This window comes from Aquarana catesbeiana, linkage group LG06 (genome assembly GCF_042186555.1).
Source record: "Aquarana catesbeiana isolate 2022-GZ linkage group LG06, ASM4218655v1, whole genome shotgun sequence".
NCBI lineage: Eukaryota > Metazoa > Chordata > Amphibia > Anura > Ranidae > Aquarana > Aquarana catesbeiana.
Window position 1 is genome coordinate 63968107 of NC_133329.1, and position 25560 is coordinate 63993666.

At 45.0% G+C, this 25560-nt stretch overlaps 1 protein-coding gene across 1 annotated transcript in view; it reads right to left on the reverse strand.

Moving 5' to 3' along the window:
• Window positions 1-25560, reverse strand: part of LOC141148558 (uncharacterized) — a gene marked incomplete in the record, with an annotated part of 670733 nt that overhangs the window by 510644 nt on the left and 134529 nt on the right. Inside the window, 1 exon segment of the mRNA XM_073636111.1 lies at window positions 17087-17433. Within this exon segment, the coding sequence (XP_073492212.1) occupies window positions 17087-17433 (347 nt within the window).

Sequence of the window (25560 nt, forward strand, 5' to 3'; positions counted from 1 at the left end):
CAACCAAGGGTGTCTCCTTCTCCAATAACTTTTATGGGGCTCTCAAAATTGCATCCCACCACCACCATCAGTGGCACCCACAGTCGTTCCTGGGCTCTCCTGGCCCAGGATCATGGGAAGCAGGTTCCCAGTAAAAGCAACAGAAACTTAGGGAACATCCATTCCCTGATATCTCCTGTGACCGTGTATTACGCCACTTCCAGGGTCACAGCGAGTGTAGCTGAAGATGCAACTATTCAAACACAATTTGTACTTGAATAGCTTCCTTAGAGTCCAGGGGAGACATTGAAGGTCATAAAATAATTTTTTTTTTAAATGTTTTGAAATCACACACACACACACACACACACACCATCAACATCAATTGTGCCACACATGTGAGATATTGTCGCAAACATCGGAGTGAGAGCAATAATTCTAGGGCCATATTTTACTGTTATGCCTCGGACACACGATTGGAAATTTGGCCAGCAAAAGACCGATGAGAGCTTTTGATCGGAAAATGCGACCGTGTGTATGCTCCATCGGACCTTTGCTGGCCGAATTCCAGCCAGCAAAAGATTGAGCGCAGGTTCTCAATTTTTCAGTCGGAAAAAGTTACGATCGGAAATTCCGATTGCCTGTACACATTCCGGCACGCAAAATTCCTACGCATGCTCGGAAACAATTTGACGCATGCTCGGAAGCATTGAACTTCATTTTCTCAGCTCGTCGTAGTGTTGTACGTCAACAAGTTCAGAGAACTTTTGTGTGGCCGTGTGTATGCAAGCCATGCTTGAGCGGAATTCCGTCGGAAAAACCCGCTCGTGTGTACGCGGCATTAATCTCAAATTTGTGACCTGTAAAGACTTTTAAAGCGTCACCTATGGAGAATTGTGGGTACTAAAGTTTTCTGCAATTTCAAAGGTGTGTGCAATTTTAATTTATGACATGTTTGGTATCTATTTACTCAACTCAACACCATCTTTTATATTTTACCACAAATTCGGTATAATATTGTTTGTTCCAAAATTCATTTTAGTGCACTTGTCCAAAAACATGTGTGCAATATATAACTGTGAAAATATCGTGCAACATACAAATTTATATTTACCACCATTTTATTATCCAGGGTCTCTGATTTCAGAAAAAAAAATATTTTTTGGGGGGATTACAGTAATTTCTAGCAAAAAATGCAGATTTTAACATGTGTGCAGAAAAAAAAGTCGGTCAGTCATCCAGCCCCGCACTTACCTCATCTAGGTTGTGGGCGGGCAGCAGCTTCCATCGCATCTCCTGCTCCTCTGCATCATGGTGGTTTCCTCCCTCCTCCTCCTAGGTGTCCAATACGATCGCCTGTCCTTTCAGTCAATCAGGTGACGGGTCTCAGGACCCACTTACTGGTTGGCCAGGAGGAGAATCAGTGTGACAATGGCAAATATTTATTCACTATTGTCACACAAGTGGCTGTGCTCTGCGCCCTGAGCCCACCCTTTTTTGAAGCCTGTTAAAGCATCTGGCTCTAATCACGTGCTTAAGAAAAAAAACAAAAAAACATTGGAATCCATGCGTCCAGCATGTAGATCAGGGGGTCGGATGCATGAATATTGGGGTGGCACCCGTGTGCCCCTTAGGGACGGGCTGCCGCTGTTTGCATTGAGTAAATAGATACCAAACATGTAAAAATTTAAAACAGCATGTGAAATAGTAACCCTCTATCTTTCATATTAAAAGCCCCTATAGATCATCAATTTAGAGTTAAAGTGGTTGTAAACCCTTACATATACCCAGTGAAGTGACTGGCCTCAGGTGATACACAGAGATTAAACAAATCCTCCTATATAAGTTGTACCTGTTTATCTGCAGAAATGTGTCCTGTACATCCTTGTAAAACACAGAGATGAAAAGGATTTTTCACAGACTCACAAAGCAGGGGGCAGGGAGCTGCAGTTACAAGCTGTAAAAGAGCTCTGAGAGCTGATTGGAGGGAAGAGACACACCCCCTTCACACAGGAACAGAGCTGAGGCTGTCAATCATGGGCTGTGTAACGGAGATCCCTCCCCTGTCACCTTTTTCTCTTGGTGTCAGGAAAACTTGTCTAAATTAACTCATGCTGAAGCAGAGGAACGAGACAGCAGACAGAAATTACACTAAGGCTGCTTTCACACTGAGGCGCTTTACAGGCGCTATAACGCTAAAAATAGCGATTGCAAAGCGCCTTGAAAGAGCCTCTCCTCTCACTCCAATGTGAAAGTCTTGAGTGCTCCACACTGGAGCGTTGCGCTGGCAGGACGGTAAAAAAAGGCCTGCAAGCCGCATCTATGCAGCACTGTATTCCCCGCTCCTACTGCGCCCCTACCCATTAAAATCAATGGGTAGCGCCACCGAACCGCCGGCAAAGCGGTGCTGCAGCGGTGCTTTACAGGCAGTTTTAACCTTTTTTCGGGGCCCTAGCGGGGGGTTAAAAGTGCCATGCTAGCGGCTGAAAACCTCCACCAACGCCACAGATGCCCCAGTAGGAAAGTAGCCTTAGTGCTCTGGAGAGAGGCAAGTTAACACTATAGACATACTGGAGGTGCTTTGTTCAGATTTCATATCTGAGATTTACAACCACTTTTACTGTGGGCCTAGAATTATTGATCTCACTCCGGTGTGCGTGGTGACGGGTAATCTTTTCTGTGCAATTGGTGTAGGCACCTTTTTTGCGGGTGGATTTTAAGTGGTTGAGAGTAATTTTTAATTTTTTCTTTTTTAAATTCCACTAACTATTTTTCATCACATATGGGCCAAAAAGTCCTCAATGTGATGCTATTTTGGTGACAGGTTCTCTCTAATGAGACATCAGGGGTCTTTTGTCCACTAATGTATCAACTGCCCTCCAATGAAGCTAACAGAGTGCAGATCACATTCCATTAGCTTCTTCCCTTGCTGGTCTGGCAAAGTGACAGCTGGACCTGGAAGTGATCTAATTTCTGGGTTCCTTCTAGGTAATGTTTGCTAATCTCCCTCCAATCTACCCAGTGCCACCCACCATGCCAGTCCCAGGTCCGTCGATGGCAGCCGATCACTTCCATATGAGAGCTGACAATTGGCTGATCAGATGTACGTAGCTGCTGTGTGTGTAAAATTCCCTCTGTTGCCAACATATGGCATTTTAACCCCAGTGGTTTCCCCCTATATGGGGGCTGTGGGTCCCTCCCTCCTTGGACCGCAATGCCACCTATTGGTTACACTCTAATGTATGTTGTAAGTCTGTCAGGGCTGGGCACAGCCCTTCCTTTTCAGAGCAGGCCGCTCAGCTGTCGGTTTATTGGTAGCTCCAATGTTTTCCACAGTGACTCACCTGATGATGATATCCTGTTCGTCAGTCCTGCTGGTTACTTAAGCTGTGCAGTTCAGTCCCTCTCAGTCCCCAGTCAAAGTACAGACTTAAATCCAATTGAGAATCTGTGGCAAGACTTGAAAATTGCTGCTCACAGACGCTCTCCAACCAATCTGACAGAATTTGAGATATTTTGAAGAGAAGAATGGGCAAAAATGTCCCTCTCTAGATGTACAAAGCTGGTAGAGACATCCCCAAAAAGACTTGCAGCTGTAATTGCAGTGAAAGGTGGTTCTACAAAGTATTGACTCCGGGGGGGCGCTATACAAATGTACCCCACACTTTTCACATATTTATTTGTAAAACATTTTGAAAACCATTTATAATTTTCCTTCCACTTCACAGTTATGTGCCACTTTGTGTTGGTCTATCGCATAAAATCCCAATAAAATACATTTACGTTTTTGGTTATAACATGACAAAATGTGGACAGTTTTAAGGGGTATGAATACTTTTTCAAGGCATTGTATATGTTTTTAAAAGTATATGTATATGATTGTGTGTGACCAGCCGTGGTTGGGTGACTGATAGACTGGCTGGCTTACCCTGATCACCATGGGCAACAGCAGACATTTTGGTGCACATTTTACTGTTCTCAGCAGGACATTGCAGCATACAGTAACTTTCTTCAGCTTTCAGCCGACCACTTGACATTTTGTAATCCATGGGTGCGATCACTCGCCGTAGTTGCCACGGGTGACAACACATAGCATACACTTTGTAATACAAGGGTGCGATCACCCACCATGGTTGCCATGGGTGACAGCACATAACACCGTTCTTTATAGCAGGTTTAGCTCAAGTGTCCGTCCCAGCCTTGGTTGGGGCAACTGGGTTTGCAGTGCAGCACTTAACTCAACAGCAGCTCCCGCTGGTTGCTATGGGCAACAGCACTTGATTTGGGCACACAGTCACAAATAGGCAGAGCACACAAGTCCCTTTCCCCCAGGTTTTAACCTTCAGTGGTCCTGAAGCAAAGTACAGTTTCCTGACTCGCTGAATCTCCATTTGCTAGGAGCAACGGCTGTGCAGGTTGCCATGGGCAATATCCCAGAAAAAAAGAAGGTATTCTGCTACATATTTTTGGTAAAGAAAATCACAATAAGTGTATATTGATTGGTTTGTGCAAAAATGATACAGCGTCTACAAACTATGGGATATTTTTAGGCAATTTTTATGTATTTAATTTTTTTACTAGCAATGGCGAAGATCAGCGTTTTTTAGCGGGGCTGCAACATTGCAGCAGATAAATCGGACACCTAACTGGCACTTTTGACACTTTTTTGGGGGCCAGTGATACGAATACAGTGATCAGTGCTAAAAATATGCACTGTCGCTGTACTAATGACACTGGCAAGAAAGGGGTTAACATCAGGGCCGATCAAAGGGTTAAGTGTGCTCCTAGGGAGTGATTTCTAACTGTGTGGGGGATGTGCTTAGCTGGAGGAAGACAGAGATCCATGTTTCTGCTTAGCAGAAACACAAGATCTCCAGCGATCTGGCACTGCGTTACTTTAACTGACAATTGCGCGGTCGTGCAACGCTGTACCCAAACAAAATGAACATCCTTTTTTTCCCCACAAATAGAGCTTTCTTTTGGTGCTATTTGATCATCTCTGTGGTTTTTATTTTTTGCGCTATAAACATAAATATAAAAAAAAAGAGCGACAATTTTGAAAAAAAACACAATATTTTGTACTTTTAGCTATAATAAATAGCCCTCATTTTTTTTTTTTTTAAAAGCAAATTTTTTCCTCAGATTAGGCCGATATGTGTTCTTCTACATATTTTTGGTAATAATAATCGCAAAAAGCGTATATTGATTGGTTTGCGCAAACAGGCGGCAGCAGAGCTACACGGGCAGTATTAACCCCTTCTTCTAAAACTAGCGGCGCTTTACCATCGACACTCCCACCGCCCCAGTGTGAAACTGCCCAAATAATAATCATATTCTTAGTATTTTTAATGAAGAGTGTGTGTTAAGTGTAATGTAGTGGGAGCACGGGTGCTGCCCCCCCTCCCAGCAGTCACAAAAAAAAGGCCCCTTTTAAAAAAAAAAAATAGAAAAAAATGTTCTTTAAGTGCACTGTGTTCGGGCGCCGGACACGGTGCACTATGGGAAGCGCCACGTCAATGCAATCACGAGATTGCAGACGAGGCGCTTCATTTGCGGCGCATTCCAAAGCGCCGAGCAGCTTCCGCCGTAGTATTACTACGGGCAGGAGCTTTGTTGTTCAAGTTAAGAGGTTACTTCTGGTTTCCCTGTTCCACAGGGAAGCCGGAAGTGACGTCAGCAGCTCCGTGGAATGCACGGCCCTTGCGGAGCTGCCTGTAAGGTAAGTAAGTGAGGCTGCATTTGATGGGGCACAATGAGGCTGCATTTCATTTGATGGGGCACAGTAAGGCTGCATATGATGGGCACAGTGGCTGCATTCAATGCTGCACAGTGGCTGCATTTGATGGGGCACAGTGGCTGCATAAAATGGGCACAGTGGCTGCATAAGGTGGGCACAGTAGCTGCATTTGATGGCACAGTGGCAGCATTTGATATGGCACAGTGGCAGCATTTGATATGGCACAGTGGCTGCATTTGATGGCACAGTGGCTGTGTTTGATGGTACAGTGGTGGTAATTGATGGGCACAGTGGCTGTTTTTGATGGGCACAGTGTCTGCGATTGATGGGCACAGTGGCTGTGTTTGGTGGTCACAGTGGCGGTAATTGATGGGCACAGTGGCTGCGTTTAATGGCATAGTGGCTGTGTTTGATGGGCACAGTGAGGCTGCAATTGATTGGGTTTTTTCAGAATTTTTCAGTTTGTTTGCGCCCCCCAAAAAATTTGGAGCACCAGCCGCCACTGCTTTAAAGTGCATTAATGCACCTATAGCGTTAACCACTTGCCGATCGCTCCATAGCAATTTTACTGCTACAGGGCAGCTGCGCTGTGCAGCATCACGTAGATATATACATGATCCTGCACTTTTGGGTATTGGGCACGAGTGTGCACCGGCAGCGGCTCACTCCGGACCAGATGTCCGCGGATCGTTCTGTATACAGGCAGAACTACCAGCTAGGCTCACATTTAACCCTTTGATCGCCCCTGAGAATACAGCATCTTGCTATCGGATCACCTTCACAGCATTTACCGAATCGCATGATTTTTTTGGAGAACTTATAGATTGTCATTTTATTTATTTTATTTATTTATTTCAGGTACTTATATAGCGCCGTCAATTTACGCAGCGCTTTACATATATATTATACATTCACATCAGTCCCTACCCTCAAGGAGCTTACAATCTAAGGTCCCTAACTCACATTCATACATACTAGGGACAATTTAGACAGGATCCAATTAACCTACCAGCATGTCTTTGGATCATTTTGAACTTTGCACAGCACATTGAAGCACTTTCATTTTATTCTATCTTGAGGAGATTTGGATCAATTGCTTTTTATGATCCTATGGACTTTTGTGTTTTTAAACATACAGACATTTATCACATGATTGCACATGGTCACTTTATTTTATTCTATCACAATATCGCATGGTTATTTATTATTATATTATAATATTAATATTTTCATGTATTGCACTATTATCACTTTATAAGTATTATTTTATTAGTATAATATTTTAGTATTCAGGCTGACACTTCTCATAGCGCAGCGTATATAAACTTGAAAAGTATCAGTATCCGATTTGTCCACCACAATATCGCAGTCTCTATAAATCCCTGAACGCCGCCATTACTAGTAGAAAAATAATATAAATAAATAGAAATTCCATAAATATATCCCTTAGTTTGTAGACACTATAACTTTTGCGCAAACCAATCAATATACACTTATTGGGATTTACCAAAAACATGTAGCAGAATACATATTGGCCTAAATTGATGAAGAAATTTGATTTTTTTTTTTACATTTTTTTATTGGATGTGTTTTGTGGTAAAAAATATAGTTTATTTTCAAAATTGTCGGGCATTTTTTTGTTTATAGTGCAAAAAATAAAAAATGTAGAGGTGATCAAATACCACCAAAAGAAATTTTTTATTTGTGGGAAAAAAAAGACAATAAATTTTTTCTTTATGGGTACAGCATTGCACAACTGCGCAAACTTTCCGACCAGCCGCCATCATTATACAGCGGCAGGTCGGCACGTTCTCGCGAACCGTTGTAGCTGTACGTCGGCTCCTTTTTAAGCGGGATAGCAGGCGCGCGCTTATTTTATTACCAAAAATATGTAGAAGAATACATATCGGCCTAAACTGAGAAAAAAATGTGCTTTTTAAAAAAAAAAAATGGGGATATTTATTGATGCAAAAAGTACAAAATATTATGTTTTTTTCAAATTTTTTTTTGTTTGTTTATAGCACAAAAAATAAAAAACGCAGAGATGATCAAATACCACCAAAAGAAAGCTCTATTTGTGGGGAAAAGGACACAAATTTTGTTTGGGTACAACGTCGCACGACCGCGCAATTGTTAGTTGAAGCTACGCAGTGCCGTATCGCAAAAAATGGGCTGGTCATTGAGGGGAGCAAATCTTCCGGGGCTGAAGTGGTTAAAGTAATGCTGTGCTGTATCACAACAAATAGCTTGGTCAGGAAGGGGGGGTAAAAATTCCGGAGCTGAAGTAGTTAATGAGTGTTTCAGATGCATTGCCCAGGTGAAGCATTGTGTCAGTGATGCCCTGGGAAATTATTTTTTATTTTTTATTTTACAAGGCTAAAATGGGAAGTGATCACTTCTGATGTTTTACAACCGTGCGTTAAACATGATGTAAATGCCATAGGTGCATTTATAGTGTGTTTACAGTGTGCTTGTGGTGTGTTTTAATAGAAATGAATAGAGGCAGCTGCAAAGCATCAACACCTGACAAACTCTGCAGGCAGCATTATTTTTTGCCTCAACTTGAGGCACGCTAATACTGCAGTGTGTACACCTCCACCCATAGCCTATGTTATCAATTCTGAGTGGCATTGATAGGTGATCAGGAAGCAAAAACACAACCTAATCCCCTATTTTCAACATCTCCCTGAAAGAGCCGTTATTGCAGGAGAGAGATAGAACATCTCTTCTGCAATACATCAAGGCATTCCGTGAATGATAAACATCACAACTGCTTGAGTTATCAACAAAACTGTCAAGCCATCAAATGCTTAAGCCTTAAGTACACACGATCGGATTTTTGGCCAACAAAACCATGGACTTTTGTCCGAAGGGCGTTGGCCAAAATTTGTCTTGCATACAAACGGCAAAGAATTGTTGGCCAACAAATACGAACGTAGTGACGTACTACGTTGTTTTTCAGCTCTTTAGCGCCACCCTTTGGGCTCCTTCTGCTAATTTCATGTTAGTAGAAGTTTGGTGAGTGTTGATTCGCGCTTTTCAGTTTGCACCTTTCATTTCGCGCTTTTCAGTTAGTTTCTGAACGGCCGTTCGTCAACCAGACATGTTGCGGAATCGGAGGAGATAACGTGTTATTTATTATTGGCCTTGGAGTTATTGCTTTGACATTATTTTTTTGGTTGAATAATGATTTGATTTGTTATATTTTCTATATTTTTGGATGTATAGAATGCACTTTTTGGTTAAGTTCTATTGGCAGATATTATGTATAATTTTATTTGTTTTATTTTTTTAATGCACAATAAAACAAATTGTGTAGAATAATACTTGGCTGTGTGTTTTACTTCAAATGACAGTTTGAGAGTCGGCAGTTACATTTAAAAAAATACAATGTAAAATTAACAAGGGACACCAACATAGTTGTATCTTTGATCTTAAAAACTACGAGATAATGGTGTTGTGGTAACTTGCCCAAATAAAAAAACAAAAAACATAATAATATTATTCTTGATATCACTAGAAAAAAAACCCTTTGAAAATGTGTTTGCCATAACTCCATCAGTATCACCAGCAAAGCAGCTTCATTATTATCCCATTAAAGAAGAAGAGAATTGTGCGCTGCATTTCCAGATTACATAATTTGCCACATCACGAATGTTAATTCTCCATTACAAACGCTAGTTTACAGGACCGACCGCTTCCGGCTCGTCCTTGCTTCCGAGCATGCGTGTTTGTACTTTGGATTTTTGTCCGATTGACTTGTGTACACACGCTCGGAAAATCAGACAACAGACGTTTGTCCACGGAAAAATTTAAAACCTGCCATCCAACATTTGTCTGCAGGAAAATCCGACAGCAATTGTCCGATGGAGCCAACAGCCTGTTATCACACATTTCCCATCGGTAAATCCAATCGTGTGTACGCGGCTTTAGTGTCTGGACACATGAGCACCACAATGGCTGCACAATGCAGATCAAACAGAGGCTAAAACTGGCCATAGATGGATTGAAATTTGGCCAGTTCAGCAGGGACCAGCCAAGTTCCGATCCATCTATCGCTGTTCCCGCTCAGTAGAAGTTTATCTAATGATTAGCTTCTCTCGAACAGGAATACTGGAAATGTTTTCATTTGATCAGGGCCTGCAGCCAATCTGCCGCAGCACTGATCAGTGCATTCTGACTACAGAGAGTCACATCTGCCAGAATATAATAGTACAGCGAGGAGGTTTCTACCATCTATATAGCTTGTGAAGAAGGAGGAAAAAGAGGGAGGGTTCAATTCCGCTTTAAAAAGTGCAACTTTACCCATAACGACTTGATATAAACAATGTTCTTTAGCAAGGAACAAACATTACACATTAATAATTATACTTTCAAAATGAATGTGTGCTGTAAATTGACTCCAGCATTGTTACGGTTTCCTTTTGCTGGAGGCTGCCATTTTGCTGAAGCCCAGAGCCCCTGAGCAGAAGTAAATCTTTAGGTTGTTAGCAGATCGGCCTCTGCAAATTCGGCACAGTGCCTCAAAATAGAGAGCAACTGAGCATGTGCGGAGCAGGGTGAGACAATGTATTACTCAATTTTTTTAACAGTATAAACACTTATTTTTAATGTGTTACATAGATATACCTGCAAAAGGGGCCAGCCAGAAGTCATCTAGCAGGACTTAATTTTCTGACTGAAGTTCCTCTTTAAAAAAAAAGCTTTCTACACTCCCTGGTCAGAGAAAATTTAAAATTACTTTTGAAACTTAATAGGAGAAGTTCACCATTGACATGAGCAGGTGGTAAATTTGCAATGGAATGATTTTCAGTCCTACTCATTTAATATACCTTAGATTGGATTGTATTGGCAATTATCTCTGAAATGTAATATCCAATATGGCAGAGAATAAAAATAACAAGTATAAGGACTGGCAGTAAGCATAATCATCCAGAACAAAGGTCAAGTTTACCCAAAGGAAACCATTTCATCGTCAGAGGAATTAAGGGATAAATTCCGGAGCTTAAAGTGGTGTTCCACCCAAAAAAAAAAAAAATACATGAAAATTCCTAAAAAAAAATACCAAAAAATTTGGATATTTTTTTTTTTTACTCACCTCTAAATGCCTGTTGCTAGGGGGTCCCTCGTAGTCTGCCTCTTTCAGTGCCTGGGCTGGTGACATCACTTCCCCCTCGGCACAGGAAGAGCTCAGCTCTGCTCCCTCCCTCTTGTCAATCATCTGGGACCCATTAAAGGTCCCAGGTGACTGAGTGGCCAATCACGGCGCACGGCGCCGCTTGCGCATGCGCAGTGGGTGCCCGGCTGTGAAGCCACAGCCCGGCACCCACAGTTGCAATGCCGGCGCCCCCGAACGGAGGGGGAGACGAGCGGGACTTCTATCCCCCGCATCGCTGGACCCTGGAACAGGTAAGTGTCCGATTATTAAAAGTCAGCAGCTGCAGTATTTGTAGTTGCTGACTTTTAATTAATTATTTTTTTTAATGGGCGCTCCTCTTTATGCATGGTATTATCTAAGGCGCGCTTCTTGGTTTCTGGATTCCTGCTTTTTTTCTCTTGGTCTTTTTCATCATACATAACATGGTGTGGCCCATACAGCTCGGAATAGGGCTTCTGTTTATTCTTTACATAAGTCGTTCCGGGTGTATCTAGGTTGGTCTCCATTGGATCTGAGTTCATCTTCCAGTCATCCACGTCCATCTTTACCATAGTAGTATCTGAATTGTGATCTTGGTAGGCCTCCTGGTTATCTTCATATTGTGGAAGTTGATTTTGCTGCTCTGGTTCTGCAATAAAAAGCCACAAGAGATTAACATGACGATTCAGCAACTGGGTGTAAAAGAGTTGTTATTAGTGTTCTGAAGTTAGGCTACTTTCACACTGAGGCGTGCGGGCACTGGCGGTACAGCGGCGCTAAATATAGCGCCGCTTTACCGACGTTTTAACCCCCGCTAGCGGCCGAAAAAGGGTTAAAACCGCCCACAAAACACCGCTGCCACGGCGCTTTGAGGGCGGGTTTGCAGCGCTGCCCCATTGTTTTCAATGGGAAGGGGTGCTTTAGGAGCAGTAAATACACCGCTCCTACAACGCTCCAAAGATGCAGCTTGCAGGATTTTTAGACCGCTCTCCAAGCGCACCGATCCAGTGTGAAAGCCCTCGGGGCTTTCACATTGAGGTGCATTGATCAGCTCTTTCGGGGTGCTTTGCAGGCGCTATTTTTAGCACTTTAGCGCCTGCAAAGCGCCTCAGTGTGAAAGGAGCCTTAGTATTTGAGTTCTGATGTTCATACATGACCAGAGATAGTTTACATTTGTCACAAAGGTGGCAGCAAAAGTTTTTGCTTTTTAAAGGAACCAAAAAACCAAAGATTTGATTTGGGATTTGTACTGCGCTGAATGCGCTCCGTAATACAGATGCATTATTAGTGTAGGAGGGAGTGGTGAAGATTTATGCCGCGTACACACGAGCGGAATGTCCATCATCCATTTTCCGTCAAAAATTCAGACGGACTTAGATAGAGGACATGTTCTACATTTTTCCGACAGAGCTAATTCCTATCAGGAAAACAGCTCGTCTGTATGCTGTTCCGACGGACCAAAAACGACGCATTCTCTGAAGCAAGTACGAGACGGAAGCTATTGGCTACTGGCTATTGAACTTCCTTTTTCTAGTCCCATCGTACGTGTTGTACGTCACCGCGTTCTGGACGGTCAGACTTTGGTGTGACTGTGTGTATGCAAGACCGCTTGAGTGGAATTCTGTCGGAAATCCGTCAGAAAAACCTTCAGAGTTTATTCCGACGGCAAAACCGGTTCTGTGTACAGGGAATAAGAGTGCCTGTCAGGTATTTACTGTTTTCTACATCCCTGTTAGAGATGCAGACAATCAAGGTAGAGACGTAGACACTTCAATACCGGGCACTTCCCAGGCCAGTTTTCACCTTTCAGCGCTGTCACTTTTTAAATGACAAATTGCGCGGTCATGCTACACTGTACCCAAAATTTTTATCATTTTGTTCCCACAAATAGGGCTTTCTTTTGGTGGTATTTGATCACCTCTGGGGGTTTTATTTTTTGCTAAACAAATAAATCTGAAAAAATAAAAGTTTTTCTTTGTTTCTGTTATAAAATTTTGTAAATAAGTACGTTTTCTCCTTCACTGATGGGCACTGATAAGGCAGCACTGATGGGCACTGGTATGTGGCACTGATGGGCATTGATATGCGGCAGAGATGGGCACTCATAGGTGGCATTGATAGGCGGCACTGATGGGCACTCATAGGTGGCACTGATGGTCACTGATAAGTGACACTGATGGGCACTGAAAGGCTGCACCGATGGGTACTTATGGGTGGCACTGATGGGTAATGATAGATGGCACTGATGGGCATGGGTGGGTACTGATAGGTGGCACTGATGGACACTGATGGGTGGCACTGATAAGCAGGCACTTGCAGGCATTAGTGATGACCACTAATTGGCATCATTTGTGGGCACTGATTGGCAAAATTTGTGGGCACAGATTGGCATCCCTGTTGGCAATGGGTGGTATACCTGGTGGTCATCAGTGGTGGGCATCCCTGGTGGTCCTGGTGGTCCTGGGTGGGCATCCTCGAGCGGGGGGGCTATGCTCATGATCAATCAGTGCAACCGATTGGCTCTCCTCTACTCACATCTGTCAGACGCGATAGAGGAAAAGCCAATATACGGCTTTTCCTGTTTACACCGTGATCAGCTGTGATTGGACACGTGGTAGGCTCTTTACCTAGATTGGAGTTGAGCTATGTCAGGCTGACACACCACAACTGTGCGCCCCAGCCCCGCCCCCCCCCCTGCCGCCCCCGTGTCATATGATGTCCAGTCCGGATAACAGAACCACTGCCCTGGCATCATTTTGCTGTAGGCCGGGCGGGAAGTGGTTAAAGTGGATGTAATCCCTCACATATGCTCAGTGAAGTGAACAGCCTCAGATGATGAAACAAATCCTCCTACATACGTTTTACATGTATATCTGCTGTCTTCACCTTTATATATTCTTTAGAAAGTTCAGATGCGTTACAGATTTTCTTTTCCTGTTCAAAACTGAGTGTGAAGTCTGGGCATACAGCCAAGACAGCTGATTGGAGGAAAGGCACACACCCCCCTCTCCTCATAGGCAGAGACTCTCAGAACTGTTCTCTGAATAGTGTAAAGCTCTCAGGAATGGAGCAGGAGAAAGCCACAGAACTTTGAATGCTTTGAATAGAGATAAGAAAACACTACAGATATATGTGCCCGGATCAAATTTCATGAATCAGGTTTACATTCACTTTAACCTAATTGTCTTGGTGATCGCTGCCACTGGGACTGAAGGTAAGGAAACTATTCAGCCCCCTTTACTCTGATACCCCTAACTAAAATCTAGTGGAACCAATTGCCTTCAGATGTCACATAATTAGTAAATAGAGTCCACCTGTGTGTAACTTAACCACTTCAGCACTGTGTCCCTATAACTGACAATTGCGCGTCGTGGGCCGCTGTACCCCAAAAAAAAATTGACGTCCTTTTTTTCCCACAAATAGAAATTTATTTTGGGGGTATTTGATCATCTCTGCAGTTCTTCTTTTTTGCACTGTTAACAAACAAAGAGCGACAATTTTGAAAAAAAATTTTAAAAAAAATTTACTTTATGCTATAAAACATATCCAATAAAAAATGTAAAAAATCGAATTTACTCATCAATTTAGGCTAATATGTATTACATTTTTTGGTAAAAAAAAAATCCCAATAAGCGTATATTGATTGGTTTGCAGAAAAATTATAGAGTTTACAAACTATGGGATAGATTTATGGAATTTTTATTTATTTATCTTTATTTACTAGTAATGGCGGTGATCAGCGATTTTTAGTGGGACTGTGAAATTGCGGCAGGCAAATCTGACACCTGACACTTTTTGGGGACCAGTGATACTAATTCAGTAATCAGTGCTAAAAAAAATGCACTGTCACTGTACTAATGACACTGGCAGGGAAGGGGTTAACATCAGGGGCAATCAAAGGGTTAAATGTGTGTCTAGGGAATGATTTCTAACTGTGTGGGGGATGTGCTTTGACTGAAGGAAGACAGAGATCCATGTTTCTGCTTAGCACACAAGATCTTCCCCTCTCACAGAACGGCAATCTGCCTTGTTTACATAGGCAGACCACCAGTCTACCTCTCCTTAGAACGATCGGGAGGTCCCGGCGGACATCGCTGTGTCCAATCACATGGGGAGCGGGTTGCCAGCGGCACGTGCGCTAACGCCCCAGACTCACTGCACCAAATCACGTACAGGTATGTGATTTCACGCAGGAGGGCCACCCTGCCACAGTATATCTGTGTGGGGCGATCCCTAAGGGGTTAATCTCAGTATAAATACAGCTGGTCTGTGAAGCCCTCAGAGAACCTTAGTGAACAAACAGCATCATGAAGGCCAAGGAACACACCAGACAGGTCAGGGATAAAGTTGTGGAGAAGTTTAAAGCAGGGTTAGGTTATAAAAATATCCCAAGCTTTGAACATCTCATGGAGCTCTGTTCAATCCATCATCCGAAAACGGAAAGAGTATGGCACAACTACAAACCTACCAAGACATGGCCGTCCACCTAAACTGACAGGTCGGGTAAGGAGAGCATTCATCAGAGAAGAGCCAAGAGGCCCATGGTAACTCTGGAGGATCTGCAGAGATCCACAGCTCAGGTGGGAGAATCTGTCCACAGGACAACTATTAGTTGTGCACTCCACAAAGAGTGGCAAGAAGAAAGCCATTCTTGAAAGGAAGCCATAAAAAGTGCCGATTGCAGTTTGCGAGAAGCCATGTGGAGGACACAGCAAACATGTAGAAGAAGGTTCTCTGGTCAGATGAGACCAAATCTGAACTTTTTGGCCTAAAAGCAAAATGCTATGTGAGGCGGAAAATGAAATCTGCACATCACCCTGAACAAACCATCCCCACCATAAAACATGGTGGTGGCAGCATCATGTTGTGGGGATTCTTTTCTTCAGTGGGGACAGGGAAGCTGGTCAGAGTTGATGGGAAGATGGGTGGAGCCGAATACAGGGCAATCTTAGAAGAAAATCTATTATGCCTTGTACACACGACTGGACTTTTTGGCTACAAAAGTCCGACAGACTTTCGACGGAATTTTGGCTGACTTTTGGAGGACTTTTGGCGGACTTGCGGCAGACTTTCTAACGAACGGACTTGCCTACATACGATCACACAAAAGTCCGACGGATTCGTACATGATGACGTACACCGGACTAAAATAAGGAAGTTGATGGCCAGTAGCCAATAGCTGCCCTAGCGTGGGTTTTTGCCCGTCGGACTAGCATACAGACGAGCAGATTTCTGGGTCCGGCGTAGTTACGACATAAAGATTTGAAGCATGTTTCAAATCTAAAGTCCGTCAGATTTGCAGCTGGAAAAGTCTGCTGAAAGTCCGGGGAAGCCCACACACGATCGGATTGTCAGCCGTATTTTGTCCGTCGGCGTCCGTCGGACTTTTGTAGACAAAAAGTCTGACCGTGTGTACGCAGCATTAGAGTCTGCAAAAGACTTGAGAATGGGGCGTAGGTTCACCTTCCAGCAGGACAACGACCCTAAACATACAGCCAGAGCTACAATGGAATGGTTTACATCAAAGCATATTCATGTGTTAGAATGGCCCAGTCAAAGTCCAGACCTAAATCCAATTGACAATCTGTAACAAGACTTAAAAATTGCTGGTCACAGACCCTCTCCATCCAATCTGATAGAGCTTAAGCTAGCTTCAGTTTGTTCAATTACTTTGACAAACAAACCTGGAAGCTGATTGGTTTCTTCTGCAGAACTGCACTAGATTTTGCACTCTCCAGTTTTAGTAAATTAACCCATTTACATTTTCTCAAGGGATGTAAAGTGTTCTCTGATTGTATGAGGTGGAGATTGTGACGTCACCACCCTACCTCTCCACATTGTCCAATCAGAGATCATGGGGGAAAAGGGGTTCTTTTACATTATTTTATTTATTTTCTTAATTTTTTTACATATTTTAAAATATATTATAGCTTTGGGCAGGTGACAGGTACTCTATATGGAGACATCAGGAGTCTATTAGACCCCCAATGTGTCCTCTGCCTGTGAAAGGGGGAGGGGGAATCCTTTGACTACAATAAAAGAGACGTCCAGATCACTTCTACTGAACAGCCAATCACCAGCTGTAAAATATGGTACCAAACTCACTGGCTATCGCAATAGCTATAGGCTTGTTATAAACATATGCTGTCAGGATATGTTTGGGTGGTGAACAAGTGGTTAATGAAATATATTTCTTTCCCTCTTCTCTTATTGCAGTGTATGTGGTACTCACCGGTGACTTGCAGAGCTCCTGTACTCTTCTCTATTGGTTGCTCCAGGCTGGGATGTTCCACCCTGCAGATATATTCCACACCCAGATCTCTCTCCAGAGAGGGGGAGAAGGTCACACATGATCTACATCCATAGGGCTGATCATTCTGTCTCTCTAGTGGAATATTCAATATTCTGTACATCCCATCTGAGGTCACAGGATACATTTCTCCGGATTGCTCGTCTTTTCTGAACCACATCACATTCACAGCATCCGGGAAGTATTTTGTTACTGCACACTGTATGGTGGCTTCTTCACCGATCCTCAGGGGCGGGACTGACATCTCCACCAGTGGCCTCCAGGGAAAATCTACACAAATGAATGAAGGAGGAAAGGTAATTGTACACAATGTATATAGCACACCGCACATACACTGTAATTATTAGAACCAAGAAAGTAAAGCCTTGAAATGTATTTTGTATTCCCCACTTATCCCAAATACACCCACGCTAGGATCCTATGAACAAATATCAGCTGCTGTATCTTAACACAAAAAAGTGTCCTAACTAAATCTACACATATAACTACTGCGCTATATATTATATATATTATACTACAGTGCCTTGAAAAAGTCTTCATACCCCTTCAAATTTTCCACATTTTGCAACAACCAAAAACATAAATGTATTTTATTGGAATTTTATGTGATAGACCAACACAAAGTGGCACATAATTGTGAAGTGGAAGGAAAATGATAAATGGTTTTACATTTTTTTTTTACAAATAAATATGTAAAAAGTGTGGCGTGCATTTGTATTCAGCCCCCTTTACTCTGATACCCCTAACTAAAATTTTCTAGAACCAATTGCCTTCAGAAGTCACCTAATTAGTAAATATATTCCACGTGTAATTTAAACTCAGTAAAAAAACAGCTGTTCTATGAAGCCCTCAGAGGTTTGTTAGAGAACCTTAGTGAACAAACAGCATCGTGAAGGCCAAGGAACACACCACACAGGTCAGGGATAAAGTTGTGGAGAAGTTTAAAGTGGATGTAAAGGATTTAAAAAAAAATAAAAATAAACATGCTATACTTACCTGCTCTGTGCAACTAATTTGCACAGAGCAGCCCCGATCCTCTTCTTCTGGGGTGCCCAGCCAGCGCTCCTGGCTCCTACCCTTCAGGGGAAAGTGGCTTTGAGAAAGCCACTTTCCCTGGGGGAACCTATGCGGGCATGGTTTCAAGTCCTGCCGCTGGGCTCATGTATGGCACTGGTTCAGATGGGCTCAGGTACAAGCATAGGAGAGAGCCGCGGGGAACTCCAGTGACCTGTCAGCCTCTGATGATAGAGGTGTGGTTAAAGCGGAGATCCACCCAAAAATGGAACTTCCGCTTTAAGGGAAGGTGACCCCCTAACATGCCACATTTTTTTTGGGGGGAGAGTGGAAACCCTCTTTTTAGAGGGTTCCAGCTCCCACTGCTTCCAGGGGCATCGCGGAAGGGAAATCACCTCTCCCCCCTCCCTCTTGGCAATCATCTGGGACACATCACAGGTCCCAGATGATTGCCCGGCCACTCACAGCATGCAGCGCGGCTTGCACATGCGCAGTGCGTGCCTGGCTGTGAAGCCACAGCCGGGCGCCCACAGTGACAATGCCGGCACCGCAGAGAGGAGGGGGAGACGAGTGGGGCTTCGTGCCCCGCATCGCTAGACCCCGGGACAGGCAAGTGTCCGATTATTAAAAGTCAGCAGCTGCAGCATTTGTAGCTGCTGACTTTTAATTTTATTTATTTATTTATTTTTTTATTGGAACGCTTTAAGCCTCAAAAAAGTTCTGATTGGTCAGTGTCCCAGGCTATCTGACAGGTCACTGGTGTTCCCTGCGGCTCTCTCTATGCTTGGCCCGACTTCCTCCAATAGACATCCGGTAATGAAAGTTTCTGCTGTGTATATATACTGCGTGCATGTGTCCATGAGCCACGCCTCTAACGACGACCTATTGGCTGAAATGCATCAGGTGATGCCTTGAGGACACAAGCACACTATGAGCTGCGGCTATTACACTTCTTTATGCTCATTTTTGAAACTTTGTCCTGTGAGTATTTGCTCAATAAATGATCATATACCCATATGTACTTCACTATGCGCTTCCTTACATTCATTTTTGGGCGCATTTCTGCTATGTGAAAATCGAGTGGAGCATTGCTGGATCCTGTGTAGAGATCTGTCATTGAATCCCGGAGAGAGAGAGCAGTTGTGGTGTCTGCAGTGTGGGAGAGCAGTTCATACTGGAGCCCGGAGACACCTTTAGTATCTATGCTTACATGATCTGCCCTCTGGTAAGAGCATATTTTAAGTGCACTATGGTGTGATCGGCCATTGCTTTGACATTAAAGGAGTTGTAAAGTCAGAATGTTTTTTTTTTTTATCTTAATGTATTCTATGCATCAAGATAAAAAACCTTCTGTGTGTAGCAGCCTCCCCAGCACCCCCTAATACTCACCTGAGCCCCTTCTCTCTCCAGCGATGTCCACGAGTGTCTTAGCCGTCCTCCTGATTGGCTGAGAGACAGCAGCAGCGCCATTGGCTCCCACGGCTGTCAATCAAAGTCAGTTAGCCAATCAGGGGAGAGTGGGTGTGGGGCGGGGCTTTGTGTCTGAATTGACACACGGAGCTGTGACTCGGCTTGGGTGCCACCATTGCAAGCTGCTGACTGTGGGGACACTCGATAGGAGGGAGGGGTCAGGAGCAGCGAAGAGGGACCCGAGAAAAGGAGGATCAGGGCTGTTCTGTGCAAAACAATTTCACAGGGGAGGTAGGAATAACATGTTTGTTATTAAAAAAAAACAAAAAACGAGACTTTACAATCACTTTAATGAGGATTGCAGTGGGTACCGAGAACCCTTCAGAGATTGAGAATTACCTGACAACTTGGAGGAAATCAAAGATGCCTTTAAAGAAAATAAAAATAAAAATCAAGCCCCAAATAAACAGACGGCATGAAGAATAGGGATGAGCTTTGTGTTCGAGTCGAACCCATGTTCGACTCGAACATCGGCTGTTCGGTCGTTCGCCGAATTGCGAACGATATGGGCCGTTCGCGCCAAATTCGTGTGGCGCGTCACGGCCCATAATTCACTGCGGCATCGCAGTGCATTGTTTGCTGATGATTGGCCAAGCATGCACTATGACCCGCATGCTTGGCCAATCACAGCGCCGCCTGAACAGAGACCCGTAATTGGCCAAAGCCAAGGAGGCTTTGGCCAATTATGGCTCAGGGGATTTAGTACACGCCCCACACTATATAAGGCCGCCTGCACGGCGGCCCTGTGCAGTGTGTTCCGGTGTGCTTAGAGAGAGAGAGAGACAGTGTCATTTCATTTGAGTTAGCTAGATTAGGCAGGACAGTCAGTCAGTTAGCTGCACTTAAAGTGTATTGTGTATATATATGCATCCCAGGTGTTGCATATATATATATACACTGTATTCAGTTTAGCTAGATCCGTTCCTGTTATCTTCTAGACTATTTACATTTAGTGCAGTGCGTCCTGCTCACAGTGTTCAGCTAGATCCGTTCCTGTTATCTTCCTACTGACAGGCAGGCTTGTCTTGTTACAGTATATAAAGCTACCTGAAGAAAATTACTGGTGTTCTTTTGATCCTATTAGTACCACGGTCAGGCAGCTAGACTATTTACATTTAGTACAGTGCGTCCTGCTCACAGTATTCAGCTAGATCCGTTCCTGTTATCTTCTAGACTATTTACATTTAGTGCAGTGCGTCCTGCTCACAGTGTTCAGCTAGATCCGTTCCTGTTATCTTCCTACTGACAGGCAGGCTTGTCTTGTTACAGTATTAACAGCTACCTAAAGAAAATTACTGGTGTTCTTTTGATCCTATTAGTACCACGGTCAGGCAGCTAGACTATTTACATTTAGTACAGTGCGTCCTGCTCACAGTGTTCAGCTAGATCCGTTCCTGTTATCTTCCTACTGACAGGCAGGCTTGTCTTGTTACAGTATTAACAGCTACCTAAAGAAAATTACTGGTGTTCTTTTGATCCTATTAGTACCACGGTCAGGCAGCTAGACTATTTACATTTAGTACAGTGCGTCCTGCTCACAGTGTTCAGCTAGATCCGTTCCTGTTATCTTCCTACTGACAGGCAGGCTTGTCTTGTTACAGTATTAACAGCTACCTAAAGAAAATTACTGGTGTTCTTTTGATCCTATTAGTACCACGGTCAGGCAGCTAGACTATTTACAGTTAGTACAGTGCGTCCTGCTCAGAGTGTTCAGCTAGATCCGTTCCTGTTATCTTCCTACTGACAGGCAGGCTTGTCTTGTTACAGTATATAAAGCTACCTAAAGAAAATTACTGGTGTTCTTTTGATCCTATTAGTACCACGGTCAGGCAGCTAGACTATTTACAGTTAGTGCAGTGCGTCCTGCTCACAGTGTTTAGCTAAACCTACAAGTTAGTGGGGTGCGTCCACCTCACAGTGTTCAGCTAAAGCTACCTGTAGAAGGTTGGTGGTTTTCTCATACTACAGGCAAGCAGTTGATTTTGCTAGCTGCAGTATCAGTACATATATATAGCTTAGTGCAGCTACAGGCCATTAGTATGTCTGGAAGGCCAAGAAGGAGAGGCAGACAGTCACAAGCCAATAAGAGAGGGCAAGCAGGCTCTGTGTCTAGTGCTGGTCGTGGAGACGGTGCATCCTCATCAGCACGTGGCCATGGGACACGCTTGGCCTTTTTTTTCGGCAGCTGGCCGTGTTGAGCCGCAACATGCGGAAGACTTGGTCGAGTGGATGACCAAGCCGTCCTCATCCTCCTCATCCTCTCTCACCCATGCCCAGGGTGCTTTGTCTGGCAAAGCAGCGGCCTCTTCCCTCGGCTCAATGTCATCAGTGACTCCTTCCCTAGCTCCACCATGTCCTCCTGAGGAGTCCCTCAAACTGTTTGACCACAGTGTTGGGTACATGCTCCAGGAGGATGCCCAGCGTTTGGAAGGCTCTGATGATGATACTGAGCTCGATGAAGGCAGTAACATGAGCACGGACAGAGGGGGTGCCCAAGAAGGACAGCAATCTGGCAGTCATGCTCCCCCTGCTGCAGCATACTGCCAGGTTTGCTCCAGTGATGAGGAGGGAGGGGATGATGAGGTCACTGACTCAACGTGGGTGCCTGATAGGAGAGAGGAGGAGGAGGAGGAGGAGGCGGCACATCACCAACGAGGCAGGATGCCCTCCAGGGGCCAGCCCATTGACTGCATCACACCTCAAAGCTCCACATGTGCAGGGCGCTGCAGTCTCTGCGCGTTATTCAAAAAGTTCTTTGGTGTGGGCCTTTTTTGAGACGAGTGCATCAGATCGCACCGCTGCTATTTGCAACATATGTCTCAAGCGTATCTCACGTGGCCAAAACATCTCCCGCTTGGGTACCACATGCTTGACCAGACATATGTTGACCTGCCATGCAGTTCGTTGGCAAGCGTATCTAAAAGACCCACACCAAAGAACAAAGAGGATCTCTCCTTGCTCCTCATCAGCTGAGATTTCCAACCCCACTAGACCTCCAGTCCTCTCTGAGACCTGCAGTGAGAGGAATGAAGGTGTAGAATTAGGTGTGTCACAGCCAAATACTTGTGGGCAATCTGCTTTTGGTACACCGACGTCAGATTGTACCAGGCAAATTTCCCTGCCCCAGCTGCTGCACCGCCGAAAGAAGTTTGCTCCCAGCCATCCACATGCCCAGCGGTTGAATGCTAGCTTGGCAAAATTGCTAGCACTTCAACTGCTGCCTTTTCAGTTGGTAGACTCTGCCCCCTTCCGTGAGTTTGTGGAATGTGCGGTTCCTCAGTGGCAGGTACCCAAACGCCACTTTTTCTCACGGAAGGCGATTCCGGCTCTCTACCGGCATGTGGAAGGCAATGTCCATGCCTCGCTGGTGCATATTACCGCTGACTCATGGTCCAGCAGGCATGGACAGGGACGTTACCTAAGTTTCACGGTGCATTGGGTGACTCTGCTGGCAGCTGGGAAGGATGCAGGACAAGGTGCAGTAGTGTTGGAGGTTGTTCCGCCACCACGCCTCCAAAATGCTAATGATTGTGACACACCTCTCTCCTCCACCCCCTCCTCTTCTTCTTCCTCCATGGCCTCTTCCTCGGAACCAGCGGTGCTCCGTAGTCGTTCAATGGGCTACGCAAGTACGCAGGCCAAAAGATGCTATGCGGTTCTTGAGCTGGTGTGCTTGGGGGACAGGAGCCACACTGGGGCAGAGGTTCTGTCAGCTCTGCAGGGGCAGGTTCAGAGGTGGTTGATGCCACGCCAACTTAAGGCAGGAATGGTGGTTTGCGACAATGGCACCAACCTCCTCTCTGCCCTCCGACAGGGACAAATGACCCATGTGCCCTGTTTGGCTCACATCCTTAACTTGGTGGTGCAGCGATTCTTGGGCAGGTACCCGGGCTTACAGGATGTCCTGAGGCAGGCCAGGAAAGTCTGTGTGCATTTCCGCCGGTCATATAATGCCAGTGCTCGGCTGACGGACCTCCAAAAGGAGTTTAACCTGCCCAAGAACCGCCTAATCTGTGACATGCCCACCAGGTGGAACTCAACGTTGGCCATGCTGCAGCGGCTGCACGCGCAGCAGAGGGCCATCAATGAGTACCTGTGCGACTATGGCACCAGGACAGGGTCAGGGGAGCTTGGTTTTTTTTCCCCACGCCAGTGGGCCATGATCAGGGATGCATGCACTGTCCTGTCACCATTCGAGGAGGCCACGAGGATGGTGAGCAGTGACAGTGCATGCATCAGTGACACTGTCCCCCTTGTCCACCTGTTGGAGCACACGCTGCGTGGAATAATGGACAGGGCACTTGAGGCAGAACAGAGGCAGGAAGAGGAGGACTTCCTTAGCTCTCAAGGCCCCCTTTATCCAGACAGTGTTCCTGCGTGCCCGCCGATCACACAGGAAGAGGACGAGGAGGAGGAGGAGGAGGAGGAAGATTGTGTCAGTATGGAGGTGGAGCCTGGCACTCAGCATCAGCAGCAGTCTTTAAGGGATCAGTCCCAAGAAACACATGGACTTGTACGTGGCTGGGAGGAGGTGGCTGCGGACGTTGTCGTCCTTAGTGACCCAGAGGACTCCGGACCGAATGCCTCAGCAAACCTACGCTGCATGGCCTCCCTGATCCTGCAAAGCCTGCGTAAGGACCCTCGTATTCGTGGTATCAAGGAGAAGGACCAATACTGGCTGGCAACCCTCCTTGATCCACGTTACAAGGGTAAGGTTGCGGACCTTATCTTGCCATCGCAGAGGGAGCAGAGGATGAAACATCTTCGGGAGGCCTTGCAGAAAGGTCTGTGCAACGCGTTCCCAGAGACTGGGAGGTTACAAACTCCTGTTTCTGGACAATGTGTTGCTGAGGCTTCGGTCAGTCAAAGAAGGAGCGGTGGAGAAGGTGGCCGTCTGACCGATGCGTTCAGACAATTTTTTGGTCCGCAACCCCAAGGTATGATCGGTTCCAGCAACCATCGCCAGCGTCTGTTTTACATGGTGCAGGAATACCTAGGGGCAAGATCTGACTTGGACACCTTTCCCACCGAAAATCCTCTGGGTTACTGGGTCTTGAGGATGGATCACTGGCCAGAGCTTGCACAGTATGCAATTGAGCTACTGGCCTGTCCTGCATCCAGCGTTCTTTCGGTACGCACATTCAGTGCTGCTGGAGGCGTGGTAACCGATCACAGGGTGCGTCTATCCACCGACTCGGTCGATCGACTGACCTTCATAAAAATGAATCAGTCTTGGATCACCACCAGCTACCAAGCACCTGATGCTGATGTAACCGAATAATTTTTTTTGAAATCTCAGATCCCTTCAAAGACTGCCTATGCTGATGCTGAGTGACTATCCCTGAGTAATTATCCTCTTCCTCCACAATCATCACGCTGATAGCTTGTAAGAACATTTTTGGTTCTGGGCACCAGCACCAGTGCCTAAGGCCCAATTTTTCTGCCCCTGTCTAACAGGGGCGTGTAATTACAATTTTTGATGCAATACTTTGCAGCAGGGCTTGTTCCTGCATTCCAACTAGAGTGTCTGTGAGGGGTTGCAGTGTTGTGGCACCAGCACCAGTGCCTAAGGCCCAATTTTTCAGCCCTTGTTTAACAGGGGCGTGTAATTACAATTTTTGATGCAATACTTTGCAGCAGGGCTCGTTCCTGCGTTCCAACTAGAGTGTCTGTGAGGGGTTGCAGTGTTGTGGCACCAGCACCAGTGCCTAAGGCCCAATTTTTCAGCCCTTGTTTAACAGGGGCGTGTAATTACAATTTTTGATGCAATACTTTGCAGCAGGGCTCGTTCCTGCGTTCCAACTAGAGTGTCTGTGAGGGGTTGCAGTGTTGTGGCACCAGCACCAGTGCCTAAGGCCTAATTTTTCAGCTCCTGTTCAACAGGGGCATGTAATTACAATTCTTGATCTAATA